A 22,640-nucleotide genomic window follows, 5' to 3' on the forward strand; every position below is an offset into this window, starting at 1 on the left:
TTTTGTAAATCAAAAATTTGTGCATGTGTGTATTTATGGTTTAATTCTTGTATCTAAGTTATTATTTCATACCATGGTTTAAATAAATTGTTTATTTAAATTCTGTACTTTTATTTAGTATTGTGTGACACATGCAATATTTTATGATTGGAAATTTTAATGAGTTGGTATAACATTACTTGTGATTAAAAATTTGGAATTATTTGTGATTAATATCAAAATTAACTGAAATGATTAACGGCATATACAAAGTTAACAATTGACGGTTAATACCAGTTGTTCGAGGTGAGTCTTGGTTTAAAGACTATACGGAATTAAGGATTGACAGTTAACACCGGTTGTTCAGGGTGAGCCATGGTTTTGAGAATTCTCACGTAAATTGTGTTGCGAAACTCTAAAATGGCACGGGACTTATTTGAACCCTTTTTGGTATTCGGTTTTGGAATAAGGGTGGATGTGCAGGTGGCACACAGGGAGGTTACTTACCCCTGCCAGACCGTTTCGTTGGGGCAGACCACGGATGCCACTACTTGGGTATATAACTCCGGACGTGGGCATCCCTGGTAGTTACGGTTGGTAACACTTAAATATTTGACCAAGGGAGGGTTTCAAATTAACCGTTACCATGTTTAGTGGTTGTTAAGTTAAATCTCTTTGGTGAGATTTCGAGTGTCACCTAATTTATAAAAATTACTGAAATTATTCTAATGGTTGTAAATTCTGTGTATAATTATATTGTTATCTCATGTTTAGAATATTATTATTTTTCTCTTAAAAAGAATGGTAGGTTAGTTACGTTTTTTTACTGTATTGCAAAACTCATGGCATATATTTTGTTGCCCTGGCGTTTCATGCCAGATTATGTCGAAGAAGGGACTGAAGCTGAAATTGGAGCTGCTGCCAATATCGAACCTTGGTTGACTTAGAGTCAATATTTTATCAAAATAAAATCCTGTTATCCCTTGTATTAGGATTTAACTATGTTGTGACATGTGTGAACTTGTAGTTTTATTTTGTCGTTGGACTTTGACTATGTAAGAACTTAAAAGTTCCTAATTAGTAGTTAAAACTTTATCTAGCAAGTTATCGTTATTTAAATCTTATGACGTTTCAAAAAAAATTTGGGGCGTCATAATTTAATTGTAGAAAACTATAGTGATAAAGTAAATCAATATGAATGGAATTTTATTTTTGGTTTTGATCTTATTGTTTCCACCCATGAGATTTCTTTACACACTATACTTTTCACACACATATTTCTTCACTCGGTTAATCATTCTTCCACAAGTCATTTACAACCTAGTCCAGCACTATTGGACAAGTTGATTGATTTTCGTTACATGGACCCATATCTCATAAATTGGAAGAAAAGGCACCCAAAAAAAAAAGTTTGTGTTGATATTTGACTGAAGACAATATGTTTAGCTCTTCTCGGGAGGAAACATGAGCATTTTAGTTTTTGTTCTTTATTTATTATTTTGTATGTTTTCAGTGTGGTGGGTCAGGGCCAAATAGATAAGCACACCTTTAAATGGAACTGCTGAGTACAACCTAACAAATTTGGTTTGAGGTAGATTACTTAAAGGAAGATCAACATGAAGCCTTGGATCCAAAAATAAAAATATAAATAATAATAATAATAATTTTGTTGTGTTTATTTTCAAACCCTTTTGCAGGTATAGTTTCCTTCTAGTGGGGGGCATTTTTCTCTGCATTTCAGGGATGTATATTGTGTTTTAATTCCCTTTCCTTTTACTGTTCTTGTCGGTCCTTTTTGATATATGCCATTGAGGCTATTGTCATTTAAGTTAGGGGGAAAGGCTTTTGTTTTTGGTTTAACAAATATTTAGATATATTGAGTGCTATTGTTTTTGTCTTAAAAAAAATAATAAAAATAAAAATAAAAATAAAAGACAAAAATAGTATTTTGTGTGGTGTGTGTGATTACATTTCGTGTCTAGGAGACTTTAAATCCTTTAAAGGTGTAATTCTTTTGGTGTTAGTCGTGCCTAAACAACATCTGACGGTCTGGTATAGCCACCTAACTGTGTTTGTAGTGAGTTCCTAGGAGACCAACTGAGACGGTGGAAACTAAAGTTCGAATGGCAAAGCCTAGAATGCAAAGGTTTGGAATTTCCGATACTAAAGTCTGGTTTAAATACCCAACGGTGTGGAGATTGCTTCAAAAATCACCCTAGGTTAAACTCTGTTTGGCAGCCTCATAGGTTGAGTTAGCTTTATGTGCTTTAATTTTGGATACTGAATCAACCTAGTCTGTTACCCTGTTGGTGAATAGGGAAAGTTACAAACATTGTTAGAGAGAAAAGTAGTACTCGTGATTTTCACGTAAAGATTATATATTTATTGAGCTTTTAAATGTTTTCAAAGTGCTATTCTTATTTTGATTGTCAAATAAAGGTACAAGTTGAACTGGGGGAGTAAATGGCTGTAGCAAGATTACAAAAAAAAAAAAAAAAAAAAATCAAAATAAAATAAAATAGGCCGCACGTGCTGCCCAATAGGATGCACGAGCAAAACTCCAAGCATTGGGCGCTTGAGTGAAAGGCCAGGGCGCACGAGCGGCCCAAGCCCAAAAGCATATTGCTTGAGCGCCACACAAGCGGCCCAATATTTACTGCCCATGCGGCCCAAATGGGCCCATGAGTTGTCCATCCGTCAAAAAAAAAAAAAAAAACGCACGAACAGAGGCCCAGGCTGCACAAGTGGCCTAGGCCCAAAAGCATTCTGTTTCACAACCGCTAGAGCGACCCAATTTCGTCGCTGGAGCAGCTTATAATTCACCGCACATGCAGCCCATATGGGCGCACGAGCAACCTGTTCCAAAAAAATAAAATAAAATAAAATAAAATTTGTGCAGAGTTATATTTATTTACTTATTTATTTATATTTACTTATTTTATTTTTCTAAAAAAAAAATTCTACAAGACAAACCCTAGACCCATCTTCACTATCACTTTCCATATACTTTCTCTCTCTACCTCTCATCATCTTCTTTGCTTTCTCTCTCTCTACCTTATCATCTTCTTCCTTATTCAACCTCACTCAAACCCCACCATCACTAATCCTTCTACCTTCACCCCACCTTTTCTCACCACCACATTCCCACCGGAGCATCACCATCTTGTCCAACCAACGACCTTCCGACGACCATTTTTTTCAGCGTATCTTACATCTTCTCTTCTTTATACTTTTTCAAGGTAATCACTATCTTTTTGTTTAGATTTCTTAGTTTTCACTTGTAATATTAGTCCATTGTTAGTTTAATGGTAGTTTTTGAGCATTGTTCATCATCATTGTTTATCATCATCATCCTCACATATGAAAAAAAAAAGTGGTTAAAACCTAGAAATCAACCACCGCGCGCGCAACCAACTCCAGTGCACGTGCGACCCACCCATCAAAAAAAAACCAGGCATCAAACAAATAGACCGCCGCATGTGCGGCCATCTCCGGCACACTTGCGGCCCAAAAAAAAAATAATATAAAAAAAACTAATAATAATAATAATAATTTAGCTTGTGGTTGCCTATTTTTGTTTAATGTAGTTGTTTTGTTTTAATTGTTTAGTTAGTGGTTCTTATTTGTTTAACTTCAATTTAATTGTTAGTTTAATTAGTTAGTGGATTATTTTTATTTTATATATTTTTTTAATTTTCTTTTATTTCATTTTCTTCTCTTTTTTAACTAATTTATTTATTTATTCCTTGTATTTCATATTTTTGTTTGTTAATTTTTTTTTATGCTACCTTAGTCTAAGTTAATTTAGGGTGGCATTCAAAAAAAAAATAATAATAAAAATAATAAAAAAATTCTGGTGATGTGATGACAATAAAGTTTTGTGTGATTTGTGCATACATGTGCTATTTGATGAGTTCTGATAATAGTTCCACGTTTTTTGTTGTGTTGGTTGTATTATTTTGTGCAGGTATGGCTTTCTCGCTCCGCCAAGTACCCAAACGGCCTTGCAATGCCAACATAGCAGCTAGGGATGTGCCAACCGCCGTCTAGGCCAACAAACAAATTGCCTTTGACACACCCTTCGATGTGGCCTTCTTTCAGAGCCACCAACCCACTACGTGGAGTGTGTAACAACTTGAAAACTAGAGTCTACTAGGCATCTGCAACGTCGTTGAACCCACATACCCTTGCATTGTGCGAGTCTTTTATCAGAACATGTATATTAGTGATGAGGCCCCAGGACCCTTCTTTCTGTTGTTGACAGTAGGGGTGTGCGCGGTGCGGTTCGGGCGGTTTGAGAACAAAATTACAAATCGAATGGTGGGTTAGCGAATTAGCAGATTGACAAATTGCGGTTTGGGCGATTTTTGGTGAATTGGCAGATTGAAATATATTCTAACTAATTATCACACATTTGCATAATATATAACACTAATTTGTATAATATTTTAAAGATATGTAACACAAAGAAAGTTTACATAATATGTTTCATATATATAACCACTAAATTGTAATAAATTTTATATCTTAAATCTCTCTTACACTCATTTTTACATTGATATTTCATTAGAAGTTAAAAAAAAAAAAAATATATATATATATATATGAACTATAACGGAGCGGTGGCGGATTATAAATTTTAAAGTTTAAACTGCGGTTAGCGGTTAGGGTAGTGCGGATAGATGCAGATCAGTGCGATTTTAGCAAATTAGGTGGTATTTTGCATAGCCCTCGTTGACAGGGTAGAGTTATCAGTCACACCAGGTTCCATTGCTGAGGTTCTTAACTGCTCCATGGACACTATCAATGCAGAGCAGTTCTCGGAGTTCACTCGGGAACTCACAATCCTGACATTAGTGTAATAACCCTCACCACTGATCACTGATAACGCTACTGATTACTGCTAAACTGAGATTGAACATGATTAGTAATTGAACTGACTGAAATACTGAACTGATTGATTGAATGTACTAGGTTAAATGCATGTCTATCTGTTTGACTGTTTAATTATCTGTTTATGTTTTATGTTTAAACTGCAAATTGAAGGCCTTATCGGCGGCCGAATTTGAAATTGATTGATGATTTATGATAATTAGAATTAATGTGATTTTATGGTGTATTTATCTGAAATGTGATTTGGTATGATTTAATTAGATTAAACTAACCTTAATCCCACAAGTTGCCTTATTTATAACTTTGCCATTATAGTGGGCCATTACCTACACATTTTTTGGAGCCTTATCACACTTAGACAAAACATTTTCTTCAGCCATTTCCTTGTTCTAGCCGACTAGAGTGAGGGAGTGAGAGGAATTGAGTTGAACTTGGAGAATTGGCTAGAGAACTTGAAGAAATTGTAGAGGGTTTGTGCAAATTGAGTTTCTACACTTGAATACAAGACTTAAGGTAGAACATCCACCTTCTTGAACTTGTTTTTGAATTGATTCATGCATGGTTCTTGTGTCCTTAGTGATCTAAGCCTAGATTGAGCCTTATAATGTTGAATTGAAGCTCATTCCATGCATGCATGCCTATATTGATGAGTTTGAAGTTGTTTTCATGGAAAATTGTTACTTGCATGTCCAAGTTCTAGCTAAGGTTCATGAATTCATCTTGTTTTTGGAACAATTGGCTCATTAGAGCAATTATTTGAAGCTTGAAAGTTGTTTAAAGTCTTGCATGTTCAATTGAAGTTATGTTCTTGAAATTTGGTTTGAAATTGAGTTGAATTGATCTTCCTTTGGGGCTTTGGTTTTACAATTGACCTTTGAAACATGTTGTTCTATGAGTTTACAAATGTTTTCCAGCAAATTAGCCCAAGAGGATCAAAATTCACGTTTTAAAACTTGATTTTGAGCTTGAGGTTCAAATCTGGAAATTCCAGATTTTGAACTCATGCTCGAGCGGGGTGACTGGCGCTCGAGCGTGAAAGTCGTGCTCCCAGTACTTTGCACTGTTTGAAGTTCGCTCGAGCGGGGTAATTTACGCTCGAGCGGGACATTGTGTCTTACGCTCAAGCGGATGTCGAGCGTCTAATCGAGCGTAATTTTCACACATCCAGCACTTTTGACTGTTTTGCAGTACGCTCGAGCAGGTAAGTCTACGCTCGAGTGGAAAACCTTTGTCTGCATGTCAGCTCGAGCGGAGTAACATACGCTCGAGTGGGACCCCTGTTTTTTGAAAATCCTAAAAATGCTTTTAAAGTGCATCTTTGCATCCTTATTTCATCCTAGACATTCTTAGGCCTAGTTTAAGGCATCTTAATGAGGATATAGATGTAGAACCACACTGAGTCTAAGTAGGGACTAAGTCTTTGTTTCCCGAATGTGAATTTAGTGTGTGTTCATCCTGTAAACTGTGTAGGGTTGGCATCTGAGGGCACGCTTTAGCTTAACTGTAGCCCAGAACTCTGTGAGTAACAACTGTGTAAAGATATGTTCAAATATGATTATCTTCTGAACAATTGAACTGTACTGTTTTCTGAAATGATACTGTTACTGAATGAATGATGTCCTAATTGTGAACTGTATCGTGGCATCCTTAGCAACCTACTGTTACTGTATTGTACTACTACTGTCACAGAGATCTCTGTCAGTTCCCATGTTGGAACCACTACTGTTTACTGATATGATGGCCATCAACTGACTGTTCGGTCTGATAAGACCTACTGTACTGTTTTGCTACTGGATGTACCACATATGACTGTAATGACTGAATAACTAATATACTGATCGAAGTGACTGTTTTCAATACTGTAAGGACATTCATTCTTAACCTCTTTACGCATTATGTTCTTCACTGGGCTTTAGCTCACTGCTCATATATATATGTAGGTGTACAGGCACCGGACCGTTGCTAGAAGCGTCGGGGTAAACTCCAGTTTTGTCAAGCCAACCTATGTGCCTCACTGCGAGGTTCCGAGTCCGTTCAAGCTAAGGCTATGGGGGTGTTTTAGTTTCCCCCTTTCTGTTCTATTTTTGTATAGACTGTATACACTGTTGCTGTATTGTTTTAATAGGGATTAAGTCCCTGTCCTAAACGATTGTAAATGTTGTACATACTGTTTTGCTTTGCACTGATTGTATATATGTATGAAAAGCCTTTTTGCATACAAACTCTCACAACTCATTGGACATTGTTTATTTACTGTTTTGGCTTTCGCCATGCCCCTGCACTCTATATTACTGTATTACTATTAAGCAGGCCTTCGGTAATCTCGGATTACTAGCCAGTTATGGTGCTAAACCCATAGGGACGGGTTTGGGTTATGACAATTAGTGACCGAATTCTATGAGGGGTGATAGGATGATGATAACCGCACTAGAATCTGTCGGGCTAACTTACCACGCTGCCTCCTCTTCCTTGATGTGGTTCTCAAAAAGAATGTCATACCTTTATGCCACAAGGAAGAGTGGCAAGGGGACTTTCTCTGCGCTTTACATCGATTTGATTTTGGGTTTTGGGTCGACATCCCTTCATTGATCTTCAACCAAATGGCTCGTATCCTGAACCAATTCAAATTGCGCAACACCTGAGGTGGTTCTACATGCTCTCCTTTGCCAACTTCATTACAACACTCATCAAAGGCCAAAGGATTTATCCACTTGACCCGATGAGGTTTAGCTTTTGCCGCCAATGCTTTATGCTAAAACCCAATGGCACCAAACCACTGCTCGTCTGTTGCCTCCACTAGTCCTCGCCGATGCCCCAGCCAATCCTAATGATGTTCTGGCCAAGCCCGCCGCCGCGCCACCGCTACCGCCACTGCCGCCACCACACACGCACAATATCAAGCTATTTTGGATAATCAAGCCACTATTTAACAATCTATGGTTGATCTCCTGACAGACTATTAGGCATATTGTGATTACTCGCAGACGACATTTGACCAAGTTAATGCCTGTCAGCTTGAGTATCAACAGTCAATTGCATCTCTGCAAACTGACTTCTACGTATACTAGGAATCGAGCCAGCAGCAATTTGATCAGCTTGGCGCTAGGGTTCATGATGAGGTATTTGAGACTCGAACGCTGATGCATGCCTTATTTGAGCAGCATTTTCCACCACTGCCACATCCAAATCAATGATATATGGTTTATTTTCTTTGTTTTATTTATTTATTTATTTTTGTTTTGTTTTATTTTATTTTTCTTTTCCTTTTATATTGTATAGTCAAAAAAATAAAAATAAAAATGTGTGTGTGTATGTGTATGTGTGTGTGTTTGGTTCGTCCTTGCCTTGCTGGATTTGCGCCTACGTCGTATGGTAGATCCTCTCTCTCTCTCTCTCTCTTTCATTTTACTATCTATTTTACAGTTGCTTACATTAAGGACAATATTGTATTCTAGTTGGGGGGTGAGGGTATTTATAATAACAATTCATGTTTGTACTTGCTGCACTTGATTACATCACTTCATTTCTTTTTGCCAGTATGGTGGTGATATAAGCATATGTTAATTAAGAACACATAGTGGACTTGTATGAAAAGGGTTTATTAGGTAAATACTCGCATGTGATGTTTGCACTAGGAGAGTTGTTTGTGTTTGTGGTATTAGTACATTTGTCATAAGTGTGTCTTGATATACATGAACACACTTTCATAGCGGTGACCACTTTATTCTAATCCCCGGTGTACATCATTGATAATTGTTAGTGTTGCAGAAAAAAATAAATGAGTAGCCTTGACTCTCACAAAAAAATAAAAAAAAAAAACTTGATTTGTTTGGGTTCGTAGCCTCTTTAACTCAAGTTATTAAGCCTGTAGGAGTGTCTTTATACCCAGTGCCCTAAAATCGTCTGGTTTGGGAGTTATTGGCCCAATACTTGCTATATGGGTTAATTAGAAAGCTTAAAAAACCTAGACATTGCACAGTTAAGAAAAAAAATAAAGACTTGTTCAGGTTCGTAACATTTTCAGCTTGAGTTATTAAGCCCGTAGGGGTGTCTTCACACCTAGTGCCCTAAAACCATTTGGTTTGGGAGTCATTGGCCCAATGCTTGTTACATGGGTTGATTAGAAAGCTTAATGGATCAGGACATTGCACAGTCTTTCAAAAAAAAAAAAAAAATGAGAATCTTGGTTGCAAAAATTTAGTTTTTCTATATATGTTGGGTGTTATTGTGAGTTACACTCGGCTATCATAGTGGACAGTTAACTAGTTATGGGGATTGCACTTTACACCAAGGGTATTGATAATGTGTCTACTAGCATTCACAAGTACATGGAACTTGATTTTTGTAATACTGAATTAAGATCTTTGCTCAATAGATTCCTTCATGCTTGTCTACTATGCTTTCAATGACTCATCATGTCTTAATATTGCGCTGTACTAGCACATAAGTTAATTCTTGAGTGGTGTCATGTGATTAATCGTTGTTGGGCAGATGTGAATATGTTAATGTTTGTGGATATCATTTCTAAAAATCCTCACGAGACTATACTTGTCCACTTATGGTAACTTTGTGGTTTAAAGGCTTGTTGCATATGCTAAATATAATTGTAATCCCTACGAAAGTGGTTTAGAATATTTTATTTTTCTTTTTTCTATTGTTTTGCCCGAGGACTAGCAAAATGTAAGTTAGGGGATGTGATATAAGCCGAAAGGTAACACATTGAGACCACTTAAGTTACATTTATAGTCTTTGAATTTTGTTTTATTTGGTAGAAATAATGTGTTTTGTATAGTTGTACAGATTTGGCAAGCTACACGCAAATTCAAGCAAAAAATGATGCAAAAGCAAATTCTCCGTGCGAGTAGTGAAAAATCTCAACCTGTCACCCAACTGCACGTGCAGCCCACCACCGCTCAAGCGGCCCACATGGGCACTCGAGCAGCCCATCTAGGACTGCGTGCACGAAAATTGAAGCTTGTTCTGTTGGAAATAAAAAGAAGAAATGTCATGACCCAAACCCGGTACCCAAAGGCTTGGCGTCGCAACACGATAAAAATAAAATAATTCTAAAATTACTATAGTAGTAGCGCAACGGATAAATTAAATAAATTAAAATAAAATAATTGGGTACTAAAAGTTTATTAAAAAGAAACAAAAATAGTCATTTGGGCTTTTATTTTATTATAAGAGTCCGATCAAAAATACAGATAGTACAAAAAAAAAAAAATTGCGGTTTATCCGCCATCTTGATCTTGCTAAATCTCGTCACCTGAAAGGGGTAACAACTATAAACACATAGCAGAGTGAGAAATATTATACTGTGAGTATAGGGGCACAAAATAGCCATGGATAATTATTGAAGCTAAAACACTAACATAATTTAAATTGAATAAACAAATTAATTAAGCGGCAAAAACTGAAATCCAGAAATTACGTAAATAACTATAACCACGGTACAGGACAAAACAAAACAGAGGTCACTGGATTGACAATCAGAACAAGGGTCAATGGGTTCATGACAAACAGAGGACTACAAGGTGGCCAAACAAGGGCCAATGGTTTATTTAAGTCCCTCAAGGCGTGGGACTCATGTGGTGGTACTTATAGAAAATAATTGTTTATAAAATTATCGCCAAATAATTATTAAAAGTTAAACAGACATATCCATTGGTTTCAATCTAAGCAAATAGAGTTCAGAAAATCCACGTAATTGAAACATTAACGTAACCATAAAACATAAATTATACAAAATAAATTGTGGTAACTCAAAACATTCGTAAAATATATTATGGTAACTTAAGACATATTTAAAACATGTTATGGTAACTCAAGGCATAATATAACTCACCTTACGATTGACCCTTAACTTTTAGTTTCCTACTATTAACTCGCTGCTACTTGTATGCTGCCTCTTAGTTATTGATTTATATACATTTCTTTTGGTTTTGTTGAAGCTCGGTCAAGCACTACCTATTTATAGGTAGTGAGCGTGCATCTACTCTCGGCCACATGTCTTAACAAGCGCCACTTTGCCCTTCCCCCACGTGTCCCTCTAATTGGTGATTGATTAAAGCTATGAGGCCTGAGTTGGTGATTTACCAAAGCTATGGTGATTCACCAAAGCTATATCTGTTTCATTTTTTTTTTGATAATATATAATCCCTAATTAAATTGCACTTTATCATATAACATTCACTATTTTATTTTATTCTAATTATACATGATATTTAATTAAACAATTAGGGTGCCATAAGAAAAGAGGCTGTAATTAGGGTTGGGAAATATTTTAGAAAAAATAGAGAGGTTAGGGTTTGGAAGGAAAAAGAACTTGAAGTTTGAAGAATGTCTCTCACGGTGGCTTCTTCTCCCTCTACTTATTCCCACTCCTCCATGAGTGGCTAGACTCTTCTTTCTAGAGTTTTGATGAAACCCTAGTCAAGTAAATAAATTTTCTTTTTGGTTTTCTTTTATTTAATGGTTTGAACAGTTGTATGGTTCTCAAGAAGTTTACTAATATATTTTTCCATTATTTATTCGAGTATTATTCTTTCTGTGATTGTTGAAGGCTTTCCATACAATGGTTTTCTATTCTTTCATGTTCGAGGTATGAGATGAATCATATTACGAGGGACTAGTCGTGTTACTACCCTAATTTAGAGCAAACGACTCGCACTACTTGAGATTATTTGTACCCGTACATTGAACGTGATAATTTTTTTAATCAATATTTTGAGCTTGTAATTGCGAAGTATTATTTCATTCGAAACGTAACATAATTGATTTTCAAATTGAAATCGTATTTATGTAAGTAGTGGTGAATTCATTACCTTAGTTTTTTTCCAAAATCAGTAATTTCAATTTCATTTTTAGGAATTAATTTAGGAATTTAATAATTAAATTAGTTTAATTTCATATTTGTCCATGTGGATCGATACCATTATTCTAAGGAATTTGGAACAGTTCATAATTTATTTTTGGTGTGTGAAACGACCTATCATGTTGTTAAAAATTATAATTAATAACATTTTTTGTGACGATTTTTTAAATGTGTCACTAAAAATTAACAATTAATGATACTTTTCTGTGATGAATTTTTCAACTATCGCTAAAAACTAATAATTAGTAATATTTTTTTTTAATAAAAATGCCGCCAAAAAAATTAAAAATAAGATATATTATAGTAACAATTAAAAGTGAAAATGATTTTTTTGTTACACCAAAAAGTCCAGAGAACTTATTAGTGCACCCATTTTCCTATCTTAATAGGGTTTTTTAGTCAATTCCCTATTTATTAAATAGACATATCAAATTACTTTCACACCCTTATGTGTATAAGTTTACTCATAAAGCACAATGTTTACAATGTAGTGGGAAAAAAAAAAATCTAATTACTTAAAAACTTATCAAAATTTTACAATAAAAATAAAGTGTAAGATGTAGATTTAAAATTAAAAGTGTTGTAAATTATATTCATAATAGATTTTTACACATATGATGCATTAGTAAAATTTCACAAAACTTTTCACGGGAATACAAATTATTTTCCTCAGTTGCCAATTAACAACCAAACAAATTTCGAGGGTTGGATGAGTTAGTAAGGTAACGGTTTGCGTAATCGAATGTCTTTATTTTGAAACTCATACCAACCTTCTTATAGTCCTTGATTGAAATTGAAGGTGCAAGGGATGGGTTCCTCGACATCTTTTCGGGATAGTTTATAAGGTTGGATCATAAGTGGATCGGACGATCAACAAAAAAAAAAAAAAAAAAAAAAACCAACCAAACAGACCCTCTAGTTACTCTACGCACTCGCACGCAAACAAACAGTGCCAAATTTGATAACATTTTGGCGCCAAAAAATCTGAAAAAAAAAAAACAACAACAAAGAAGAGAGCAATCACCGACTCACCGCCAACACGCATTTCAGACAACAATGTCCACCATCTTCATCGCCCTTCAATGTTTCCAATGTTCTACCATGCAGGCTAATCTCTCTCTCTCTCTCTCTCTCTCTCTCTCTCTCTCTCTCGGTATTAGGTATTTTTGGTTGTTGATCTTATTAGGGTTTTCGATCGACAGGTGAAGCAAAAGAAGAAGAGCAGTAACAAGTGGACCTGCGTAGTCTGCAACCAGAAGCAATCAGTGCGGAAGGTGTTCGCTCAAGCTTTCATGGCCAGAGACGTCCGCAAATTCGTCCAGACCTTCAACATGTCCCGCCAATTCGCCCAACAACAATGCCCCGACGAAACCCTAGCTCCATCACCAGAACATTCCAGCAATCAGCCTCTGAACAATCACAACAACACGAGGACTGACTGGACCGAGTACATTGATCCGGAGGACAATGACGATGACCAAGTCAAAGACCAACGAGGTCAACATTCATGTCGATTCAAAATCAAAATCAAAATCGTGTTTGAGTATGTTTTTGATCTTGTATGATTATTTGATAAATTTGATGTGCAGAGGATGTGTTTGAACCGAAGATTGTGACAGAGTTGCCGAAGGCATTGTTCAAAAAACCTAAATTGAATACTAATTCCAGTGGATTGGGGACTGAAAATGGTGAAAAGGGTTTCAGGGCTGTTTTTTCCAAGAGAAATTCCAATAAGCTTGTGGTCTCTCAAGGTAATGGTGCTCTATTCATTTTGTTATTTTATCTCCTGGTGAGTATGGTTAGGATGAAAGAAATTGCAAGTGTGGGTAAAAACTAAAAAGAAAAAAAAAATGGAGCTTTTTCTATGTTGGTTTAGAATGAAAGTAACTCTTATTAGTATGATAAATTGATGTTTAGTTTCTTGCAAAGAGAACAAGAATTTTTATTTTTTCGTGAAAGTAGGCATGTCGTGATCTCACTTTCCTATTATTTTTATGACTTTCTCATAAAAATTTAATCCTAACCAAATGCATAGAAGAAAATGATTTTTAATTTCATTCCTTTTCATTTTCCATCTTATTTTTCCTTCTAATCAAACAGATACAAAGGGATTGTATATTTATGTCCTTTTGTTACTGTTAAAATCTGAGTTAGATATACTAAAACCCTTATTATGTTGAACCAGAAACCAGGGGTAAGACTGAACAAAAAGAATTTGGCCTTTTGTGCACTATACAACAATCCACACTTGCTCACAGTTTGACTTACTGCAGATAAGGAGCCGAGAAAGGATCTGCCGACAACAGTTAATAGGGCTTCCAAGTGGAGAGAGTACACAGCACAAGATGAAGAAGACATTTCTGCGGACAAGGAACCAAGAAAAGATCTGCCAATGATGAGCAAAGAGGCTGCAAAATGGGGAACTTACGCAGCACAAGACAATGAGGATGATTGTCACTCAACAACAGCCAAAGGGAAATCTAAATGGAGCGACTGCATGATCCAAGAAAAGAATGAAGACCTTGCAGCAGCTAAAGTGCCATGGAACTGTCGGCCAAGAACGATGAAAGGAGCTTCAAAATGGGACAGTTACATTACAGAGGACGATGATGAAGATGACTTGCAGCTCAAAACTGGAAGAGAAATTGCAGATCACAAGGGTCGCTGGGATGATAGTGTATTTGAAGCCACATTGTATGATGAAGGGGTAGAAGAGGACATCCATCCAGATTTCCAATAAGCTCTCTCATGTTTGTATTGTTTGCCTTTTACACTTACTCATGTCCTTCATGACCATGTAGTGAGGAACACTAATTCTGACACTCGGGTCAATTTCACTAAGGCGAAATGTGATTCACAGCCTTGGAGAAATGCTTTATTTCCTAGTGCATTTTAACTATGCTTGTTGGTTTGCTTATATTGTTTTTTTCTTCCTTGAATACAAAGAAAATATAGTAAACCCCAACCATTGCAACCATAAATTCCGATGGGGATAGACTATTTTAGTCAAAAAAAGCATTACAAATTGTCATATCATTCTTTCTATATTTCTATACTTCTTTTTTTTTTTTGTAAAAAATTAAAAAAAAAATCAACTAAAATAGTCAATTTTCAAACCACCTCGTTATGCAGAAGGCATAACCGTTGATAGAAGGCAGGATTTGACTGAAGGGCAGGACTAGAGTTCAATTTTTGTTTCACCATGAATCCCAACCCAGTTTACAGTCGCAATGTCCCCGGTCAATTACATCATCTCTCTCTCTCTCTCTCATTTGGCACAAGAGCTCCCTTTGATGGTCAATGTGGAAAAACCAAATACAAGACAAAAACTGCCCCCAAGGCCATGCCTCTTGAGAAGCTCTGATCTTTGTAAATTCTTTCTTTCTTTTGAATTAAATCCCTTTTGAATATATGCACAAGACATATCACCTTATTACTGTGTCAAAAAAGAAAAGAGAAGTGTCAAAAATATTCCTCTTTTTTGTTTGGACTGGGAAAGAGAAGTGTTAATTTATTTTCCCTCACCAATTCCAAACATTGGTATAACTTTCCACCTGGTAACCACTTGCATCATTGTAACCACCCATTCAGATTTCCCAACAGCCAGGCCCTCTAGTTCTCTGCAAATCAATAATTTTAGGGCCGTTTGTTTGCTGTTATAGCAATCCGGGCCAGACTAACAATGAATGAATATCATGTTTGTTTTGTTCAAGAAGGTTAGGATTCGTAATTCCTTCAAATTATAAAAGGGTTTGGATTCGTAATCCCTTCAAATTATGAAAGGCCTAAGACAAGTAGATTACGAGTGAGGAGATGGTATTAGAAAATAATATGTTTAGCTTAACAGCAATGCTACAAACCCCCAGTGGGGTTGACTCCCAGTGCCACGTGTCGGCCTGGAGATGGCTGAAAACTCAAAAAAAAAAAAATTTGTTTTTTTGGACCAATGGGAAGGGACCCTAGTACCCCCACTGAGGGTCCAAAGCTTTATTCTCAGCTTAAAATGTTACCGGTTACCGGTTGTTTAGCTGGTCAACCGGCCAAGTACAATTTATTTATTTATTTTTTTAAACATGTTGAGCAATACATTTTGAAACAATATTCTTTAATAAATTGTTTTTTTTTTTAAAAAAGAAGTTAAAACCATGATTTTTATTTGTTTTATTATTTTATATAAAAATAATTTAACAATCTCCACACTACCAACCACCATAAAAACAAACACAATTTTACTTAATCATCTCACTATCAATCTCCTCCATCCTGCCTTTAAAAACAAATGGACCGTTAGGAGCAAACCCAAGCTGCTTTTCATTTTTGATCTACTCAAGATCAAGGATCACTCTTTCAAGTAAACTTAGGTTGTAAACACAACCAATATTATATTATTAAGAAACAAAAAACACAACTAATACACTACAAATAATTAAGATCAAGATCAAAATAATAGCTGAATAAATAGAAGTCAAAACAAAAACAACCAACTACTCATCAGAAAAATGTCAATGACGGATAACCTAAACAAACTGACAAAAATAATAATCCTAGTAATCCCAGGTATTCAACATCCCACCATACCAAGTCAGAAGCCTAAAACAAAATCAGCACTGAACACCATTGTCACCCTCAAAAGTTGAACAGATCCTAAATATTAGTAACAACGCCCAAAAAGTAAACATTAATGTGTGTATCTGAGGGAAAAGATTAGGCACACACCTAACATTTGGCATAGTGCACAAAGTGATTGCCCTGAGACTTGAACTCATAACCTCAAGGTTATTAGGTCAAAGTTTTACCATTGAATCAATGGTCACCCTTAGATCCTAAAAATTAGTATAGGCAAAAAAACCCCGACAATCAATCATAGCTTCGTCAAAGCCCTAATAAAAACTGGGCACACAAATGAAGAAATGTATATGCTCTAAGCAAAATTGGGTATATGCTTCATTCATTCAACGACAATGAGCCTAGCTGATCACCGACATCAGATCCTGGTGCTGATAAATGGAGGACATCCAAGGCCTCAGCAACTTTCCTCTTCAAAGCATCTGGAGACTCAATCAAATGGAGCACCTCCGTCTGGTCCATCTCTAGCAACATGCCCGTTACTTTTCCAGCATTTTCATGCTCAATCCGCTCCACAAGCGGAAACAGCTGTTCCCCTAGCATCTGTCATTTTGACACAAGAAAGAATCATGAGTCAACAATTCAAAATAAGTCTCTTTTTATTATTCATTAAAAGTTTCATTTCTCATTTCCTCTGCCATATGTGTACCTATGGGGGAAAATTCATTTTCTAAAGTACTAATAATATTTTCCCAAACTGTAAATTCAATATACATATATTGCTATAGTAAAGGAGAGGGAGAATAAACTCACCAGGCGCTGATTTTCAGGAGAAGCAGAAGCCAAAGCAGAAGCAAGTGCTGACATCGGCACTGGCCCAGGACGTTGAACATCAAAAGGCAATGGCATCATTGGAGTCAAGAGACCTTGAGGAACCATAGACGGGTCCATCCCATTTCGTGCATTGGCCATGTATCTTAAGCCTTGGTTGGAGTTACGATGCACCAACTATATTTAAATTTAAAATTACGAAAAATTATCAAACCATTAGAGAAACCAAGAATGAAACAAAAGCAGAACAAAATAGAGTGATTGTCTGACATGGAACAAAAACATTCATAAATCAATCCTTGGGAAATTCTCACTAGATGGAAAAACCAAGTATAATTTAAAAATAAAAATAAAAATCCTGGGAGTAAGATAAGAACAATAGTACACCTGTTGCTGCATCTGTTGAGGGTTCCCACCTCTTCTGGCGCCTACTCGATGTCCAGGTTGTCCTTGCCTTTGAAGTTGGAATGGCATAATGAAATTTGGGGCAACACCTGGGCGCATACCAGGCAAGAGTTGCTGCTGGAAGCCATAGGCAGCAGGGTGAGGAGGGTGAGGAGGTAGCAGACCAGGCGTACCTTGACCAAAATACAACTGCTGAGGAGCAAGTCTAGGTGTACCAGGGTGAAATCCAGGCATCCCCGTAGGTAAAGAAGCTATTCCACTTGGTGCTCGTATTTGAGCAAACTGTGCCTGAAAACCCACTCCAAAAAAATACATTATGGTGAGTCATGATTGATATGAGAATGGAATCATACAAGCAGCAAAACTAATATCAATTTATCATGAACAGGGCACAATAATGTGTGCCTTTAAGGTGCACACACATTAAAAAGCTTAAAAGAAATGTACATTTTGCATGAAAGTGGGTGCAATAAAGAATGTACAATCTTTTTAAGCATTTTTAACATGTGTCCTATGGGCACACATTAACAAGACCCTTACTAATATTAGACAGAATTAATGATAAGGTAAGCACAAGCTAATATAACTATGAAAAATTATAAGGATTCCAAAACAAGGTGGAAAACGAGTATGTGTAGGGCAAAAAGGCGATCAACCATGTATGATTTCATACATATAAAGTAACCTGCTTTTAAAAGCATCCATACAAATAGACCCCTGCTTTTTGGCACCCTTCTAATACATTTTACTTTTCTAATAATAAAAAAGTATATCGATAAAAGATATTTGAACCGGAATTTAAATTTATTCCAGTTTCAAACCATATGTAAACTTATAATGGTTGGAAAATACTTATTAGTTATTTTAGTGTTATTTCAAAGCTATCATTTTTGCCACACTAGAAGCATGTACAAATAAAAAGACTCTATAAAGATTGAAGCTATTATAAGAAATACTAATTTTGAACCACTCCAAAAAATCATTTTTTATGTCCACCCACAAGTGGGCTGCAAAACCTTTCATATTCAGAGTTTTAGAAAAAATAATCGGGAATCATGAAACTCAATCAAAAACACCATTATTGATTTCAGTTTCATAGGATACTCTTATAATGTGGAATGACCCACAACTAGAATCTCAGAAACCATAAAAATGATGAACTTATTACCGTTTTTATCATCATATCTATCAATGACATAAGCACAGACAACATACATGACCCTCTCCCACACACGAGAGAGAGAGAGAGAGAGAGAGACTATATTACATTACATTACTAAGAAATGATGCAATGAAGAAAATCACCTGCAATTGTGCCCTCCTTTCATCTTTGCGCTGGGCCACGGCAACATATAAAGGTTTCTGTCCAATCATCTTGCCATTCATCGCATTCAACTGAAGAACATGGATAACAATCAACACAATGAATTAGACAAACTCTGTGGTTGAATGATAGGAAAGAGAGATCTGAAGTTCAAAAAGAGAAGGCAGTCTTACAGCTCTTGTAGCTTCCACGGAGGTAGAGAAGGCCACAAAACCAGAACCCTTACTCACCCCTTGTGGATCAAGCATGATCTGATTCACAAATCACAAATTAAATAAATAATAAATAAAATAGGGGAAAAAAATAAAATAAAAATAAAGAGAATAATACATCAAACAGACCAACATTAATTTCACTTGAACCAAATATACCTTGCACGATGTTATGGTTCCAAACTCGGAGAATAACTCCTTCAGTTTTTCATCAGTTACGCTGTCATCAAGATTTTTGAGATATAAATTAGCACCTTGTAATTTTTCAAATCTACTGTTTCTTTCCTGTTCAAATTTGGCTTTCAATTCTGCCTCTCTTTCTGCTTTCCTTTGAGCCTTCCCCACAAACAAAACTTTGTCATCATTTAACGAGGACCCGTTCAAGTTCTCTACTGCAGCAGCAGCATCATCTGGGTTCTGAAAATTTACAAAACCAAAACATCTGGACTTTCCATTTGCATCCCTCGTAACAACTGCACTGGTGATCAAACCATACTTGCCAAAAATTTTCATAAGGTCCTCATCAGTAGTAGTCTCAGAAAAATTTTTCACATAAATATTAGTGAACTTTGGTGATCCATTCACCCTATTTCTTTCCTGGCGACGGACAAAAAGGCCAACATAAACTTGTTTATCATTCATCAACATGCCATTTAACCGTTTGATTGCATTTTGTGCAGCTTCTTCCTGGTCAAACTGCACAAACCCATAGCCTTTTGATTGACCATTGGCATCAATGGCTACCTTGCAAGACAGCACACTACCAAAAGCGGCAAAAGTTTCATGCAATGCCTTGTTGTCTATGGATGCATCCAAATTCTTGATGAAAACATTCGCTAATCCACTTTTGCGAATGGTAGGATCTCGGTGAGAAAACATTATTCTAATTGGCTTTCCATTGATTTGTGTGAAATTTAAAATCTCAAGTGCATTAGCAGCTGCAATTATCAGATTACAAACAACGTCAACTTCAAACTAAGCCCCAAAACTTACTATAAAAATAACATATTAAAACATTCAACACCCTAAATTCTATCAATGATTCAACAAAATCACTAATATTATATATTCAAACAACTGGAAATTTTCAAAACTTGATAACAAACATTCAAAAAATTGCAAAATTTCAATTATTTCATGTTGAATGTCATATGCATGCTTGTTAGTGCTATTAATCAAATACATCAACCAGCAACAAATTGTTCCAAATGCACCATTTTACACAAATTCTTGAAGAAACAACTCCCTCAACAGACCAAATCGTGATGGATCTTCAACATTTGTGATGTCAAAAAAACCCCAAAGCATCTAGCCATTAGTTTCACAAATAATTTACAAAAAAGCATATTTAGGCTTGTTTTAAACACAATAAAGCACTAACAACTGAATGCGTTTAGTTGTGTGTTCAATAATGCATTACCTACGTTACATGGACTTGAAGAAAGGAGTTAGATGTGAGTATGTGTCTCAAGCGTTCGACTTATCTAATTCTCGTGTCTAAATATTTATATTCCTTACCCACCCTCAACCGCCAACCCACCACCCCTCTCCCACCAGCCCATCCAAACACATTTGCAAATCACAAAGAGAGAGAGAGAGAGAGAGAGAGAGAGAGAGATGTAAACACAATGAGAGATTCCAGTGAGGACAAACAAATTGGCTCCACAGGATGAGGTAGTACATGGATTAAAAGCAAATTGACTCAATGAGCTTTCCCACCCCCAGTTGCCGGCATCAATAAGAGAGAGGGAGAGTTGGTGGTGGTTGGTTTGTGGATATAAAAATTTACATAGAGGACTATGTGTTCTATTGAGGGTTAAATTGAAATTTAAAAAAATAAAAAATAAAATTAACAATTGTCATTAGCAAAATTCGTTAATAGTTCACTAACTGTTGTTATTTGTTATGTAATTTGAAATCTTAAGAAGTAGAATTTATTTTCCAAAATTTGAGAGAGTCAAAAATAGGGAATGTATTTGTAATTTACCCTACAACACACATTTATAACACATTTGGATTACCATGTATACTCGTGTATTTTACAAACGCAGAGTAGAAAAAAGATAGTATGAGTAGCATTACCCAAAAAATAATGTAACTATCTCTCTACTATTACAATCTTCTGTCAAAAATCAATTCGGGCACACAACAATAAAAATTAGTTACTAAAAATCCAAAAGACTAAATGAGAAAAATACTTAAATCATGGATTTGAGTGGAGGGAGAGGAAAATAAAAAATTATATTTTATTCATATTGTCTTTCCAAATTTATCTTTCCCTTTCCAAAACTCTACGCAAATACATACATGATCCAAACACAGCATAAAAGAAACAAATTTAACCCTCTACTTTCCAACATGAACCAATCTAATCACATAACTAAGAACTCACTGACTAAAAAAATTACATCACACAACTCATCACAGCAAAATCCACATGCACAAAAACTTCAACTAAAAATTTCACGTTGATCAAAACACTACCATGAAAAACATCAAACAAATAATCTGATCAAATTATAAAACATTACGGCAAACAGATATACATTCATGCAAACATAGAGTGTGACTGAAAACCCTAAGACCACAAAACATTGAACAAATCAAGCACCCAAAAATTCAAATCAAACTGAAAAAATTGAAGGCAATGTCTAACCATCTTGAGCGTTGCCGAAATTAACGTAAGCGTAGCCGAGCGAGACTCGCTTGGTTTGATCTCTACAAACCCTCACAGACACGACTTGGGCCACCTGGCTGAACAGATCGTACAGTTGGCTTTCGTTCACGGTCGGGTCGAGGTCCCCCACGTACAGAGACACATTGCCGAACCCTCCTCCTCCCGACGACGGCGATGGGGCCGCCGCCGCCTCAACTTGTTGCCCTGAAACTGCCGGAATAGAGGTTGCCATTACAGTCTTCGGCGATTGATCACTACTCTGATGCAACGCAAAATCGATCAATGTATCACAAAAAAAAAAAAAAAAAAAAAAGAATGAAAAGAACTAAAAAGTTTCTAGGGTTAGGGTTAAATATGTTTTTTTTTTTTTTTGGGTTAATATATATAGATATATTTTTAAAGGATTGTGAATATTAGCAGAGGCTTGGAAGAGAAAGTGAGGAGAGAGAAGTGCACATATGAGTGTATATGTATGTATGTGACTGTAGAGATAATGGTACTCTGTTGGGGAAAAATTATTGAGTACGTTGGGGTTTAACAATCCCCATTTGTTTTGGGAGATCCAAGAACAATTGAGATTAGGATTAATGTAAGTTTTGAGAGATTGAAAAAGAATTCGTAATCCCATAAGGTTTGGGATTTGGTATTAGAAAATAGTCTATTAAATTATTATTTTTATATATATATTTTTTATTTTTTACATATTGGGCATTTATTTTTGAACATTAATGATTAATTTTTTATATTTTTTGTTAAGTAAAAATTATTATTTTATTTGTTTGATTTTTATTTTATTTTATTTTTTAATTTTTACATGTTGGGCTTTTTTTTAACATTAATTTTAATGTTTTTGTATTTTTTATTTATTTTATTATT

General features: G+C 35.7%; 2 protein-coding genes across 2 annotated transcripts; one reads left to right on the forward strand and one right to left on the reverse strand.

Annotated features, from left to right (window-relative positions):
* The first annotated feature begins 12,703 nt into the window (after window positions 1-12,703).
* LOC114264573 (uncharacterized) lies at window positions 12,704-14,666 on the forward strand. Its single transcript, XM_028205260.2, has 4 exons — window positions 12,704-12,856; window positions 12,952-13,246; window positions 13,339-13,500; window positions 14,023-14,666. The coding sequence occupies exons 1-4, from the start codon at window positions 12,806-12,808 to the stop codon at window positions 14,487-14,489; spliced, it is 975 nt and encodes a 324-aa protein (XP_028061061.2). The 5' UTR covers window positions 12,704-12,805; the 3' UTR covers window positions 14,490-14,666.
* A 1,509-nt stretch (window positions 14,667-16,175) lies between these two features.
* LOC114264494 (polyadenylate-binding protein 3) lies at window positions 16,176-22,355 on the reverse strand. The gene is made up of 7 exons (XM_028205116.2): window positions 21,744-22,355; window positions 19,247-20,025; window positions 19,049-19,126; window positions 18,857-18,946; window positions 17,534-17,839; window positions 17,129-17,323; window positions 16,176-16,918 (listed from the first exon to the last, which is right to left on the reverse strand). The coding sequence occupies exons 1-7, from the start codon at window positions 21,994-21,996 to the stop codon at window positions 16,694-16,696; spliced, it is 1,926 nt and encodes a 641-aa protein (XP_028060917.2). The 5' UTR covers window positions 21,997-22,355; the 3' UTR covers window positions 16,176-16,693.
* Window positions 22,356-22,640: the final 285 nt, after the last annotated feature.

Source organism: Camellia sinensis, chromosome 3, assembly GCF_055761805.1.
Source record: "Camellia sinensis isolate YWXY chromosome 3, ASM5576180v1, whole genome shotgun sequence".
Classification (NCBI taxonomy): domain Eukaryota; kingdom Viridiplantae; phylum Streptophyta; class Magnoliopsida; order Ericales; family Theaceae; genus Camellia; species Camellia sinensis.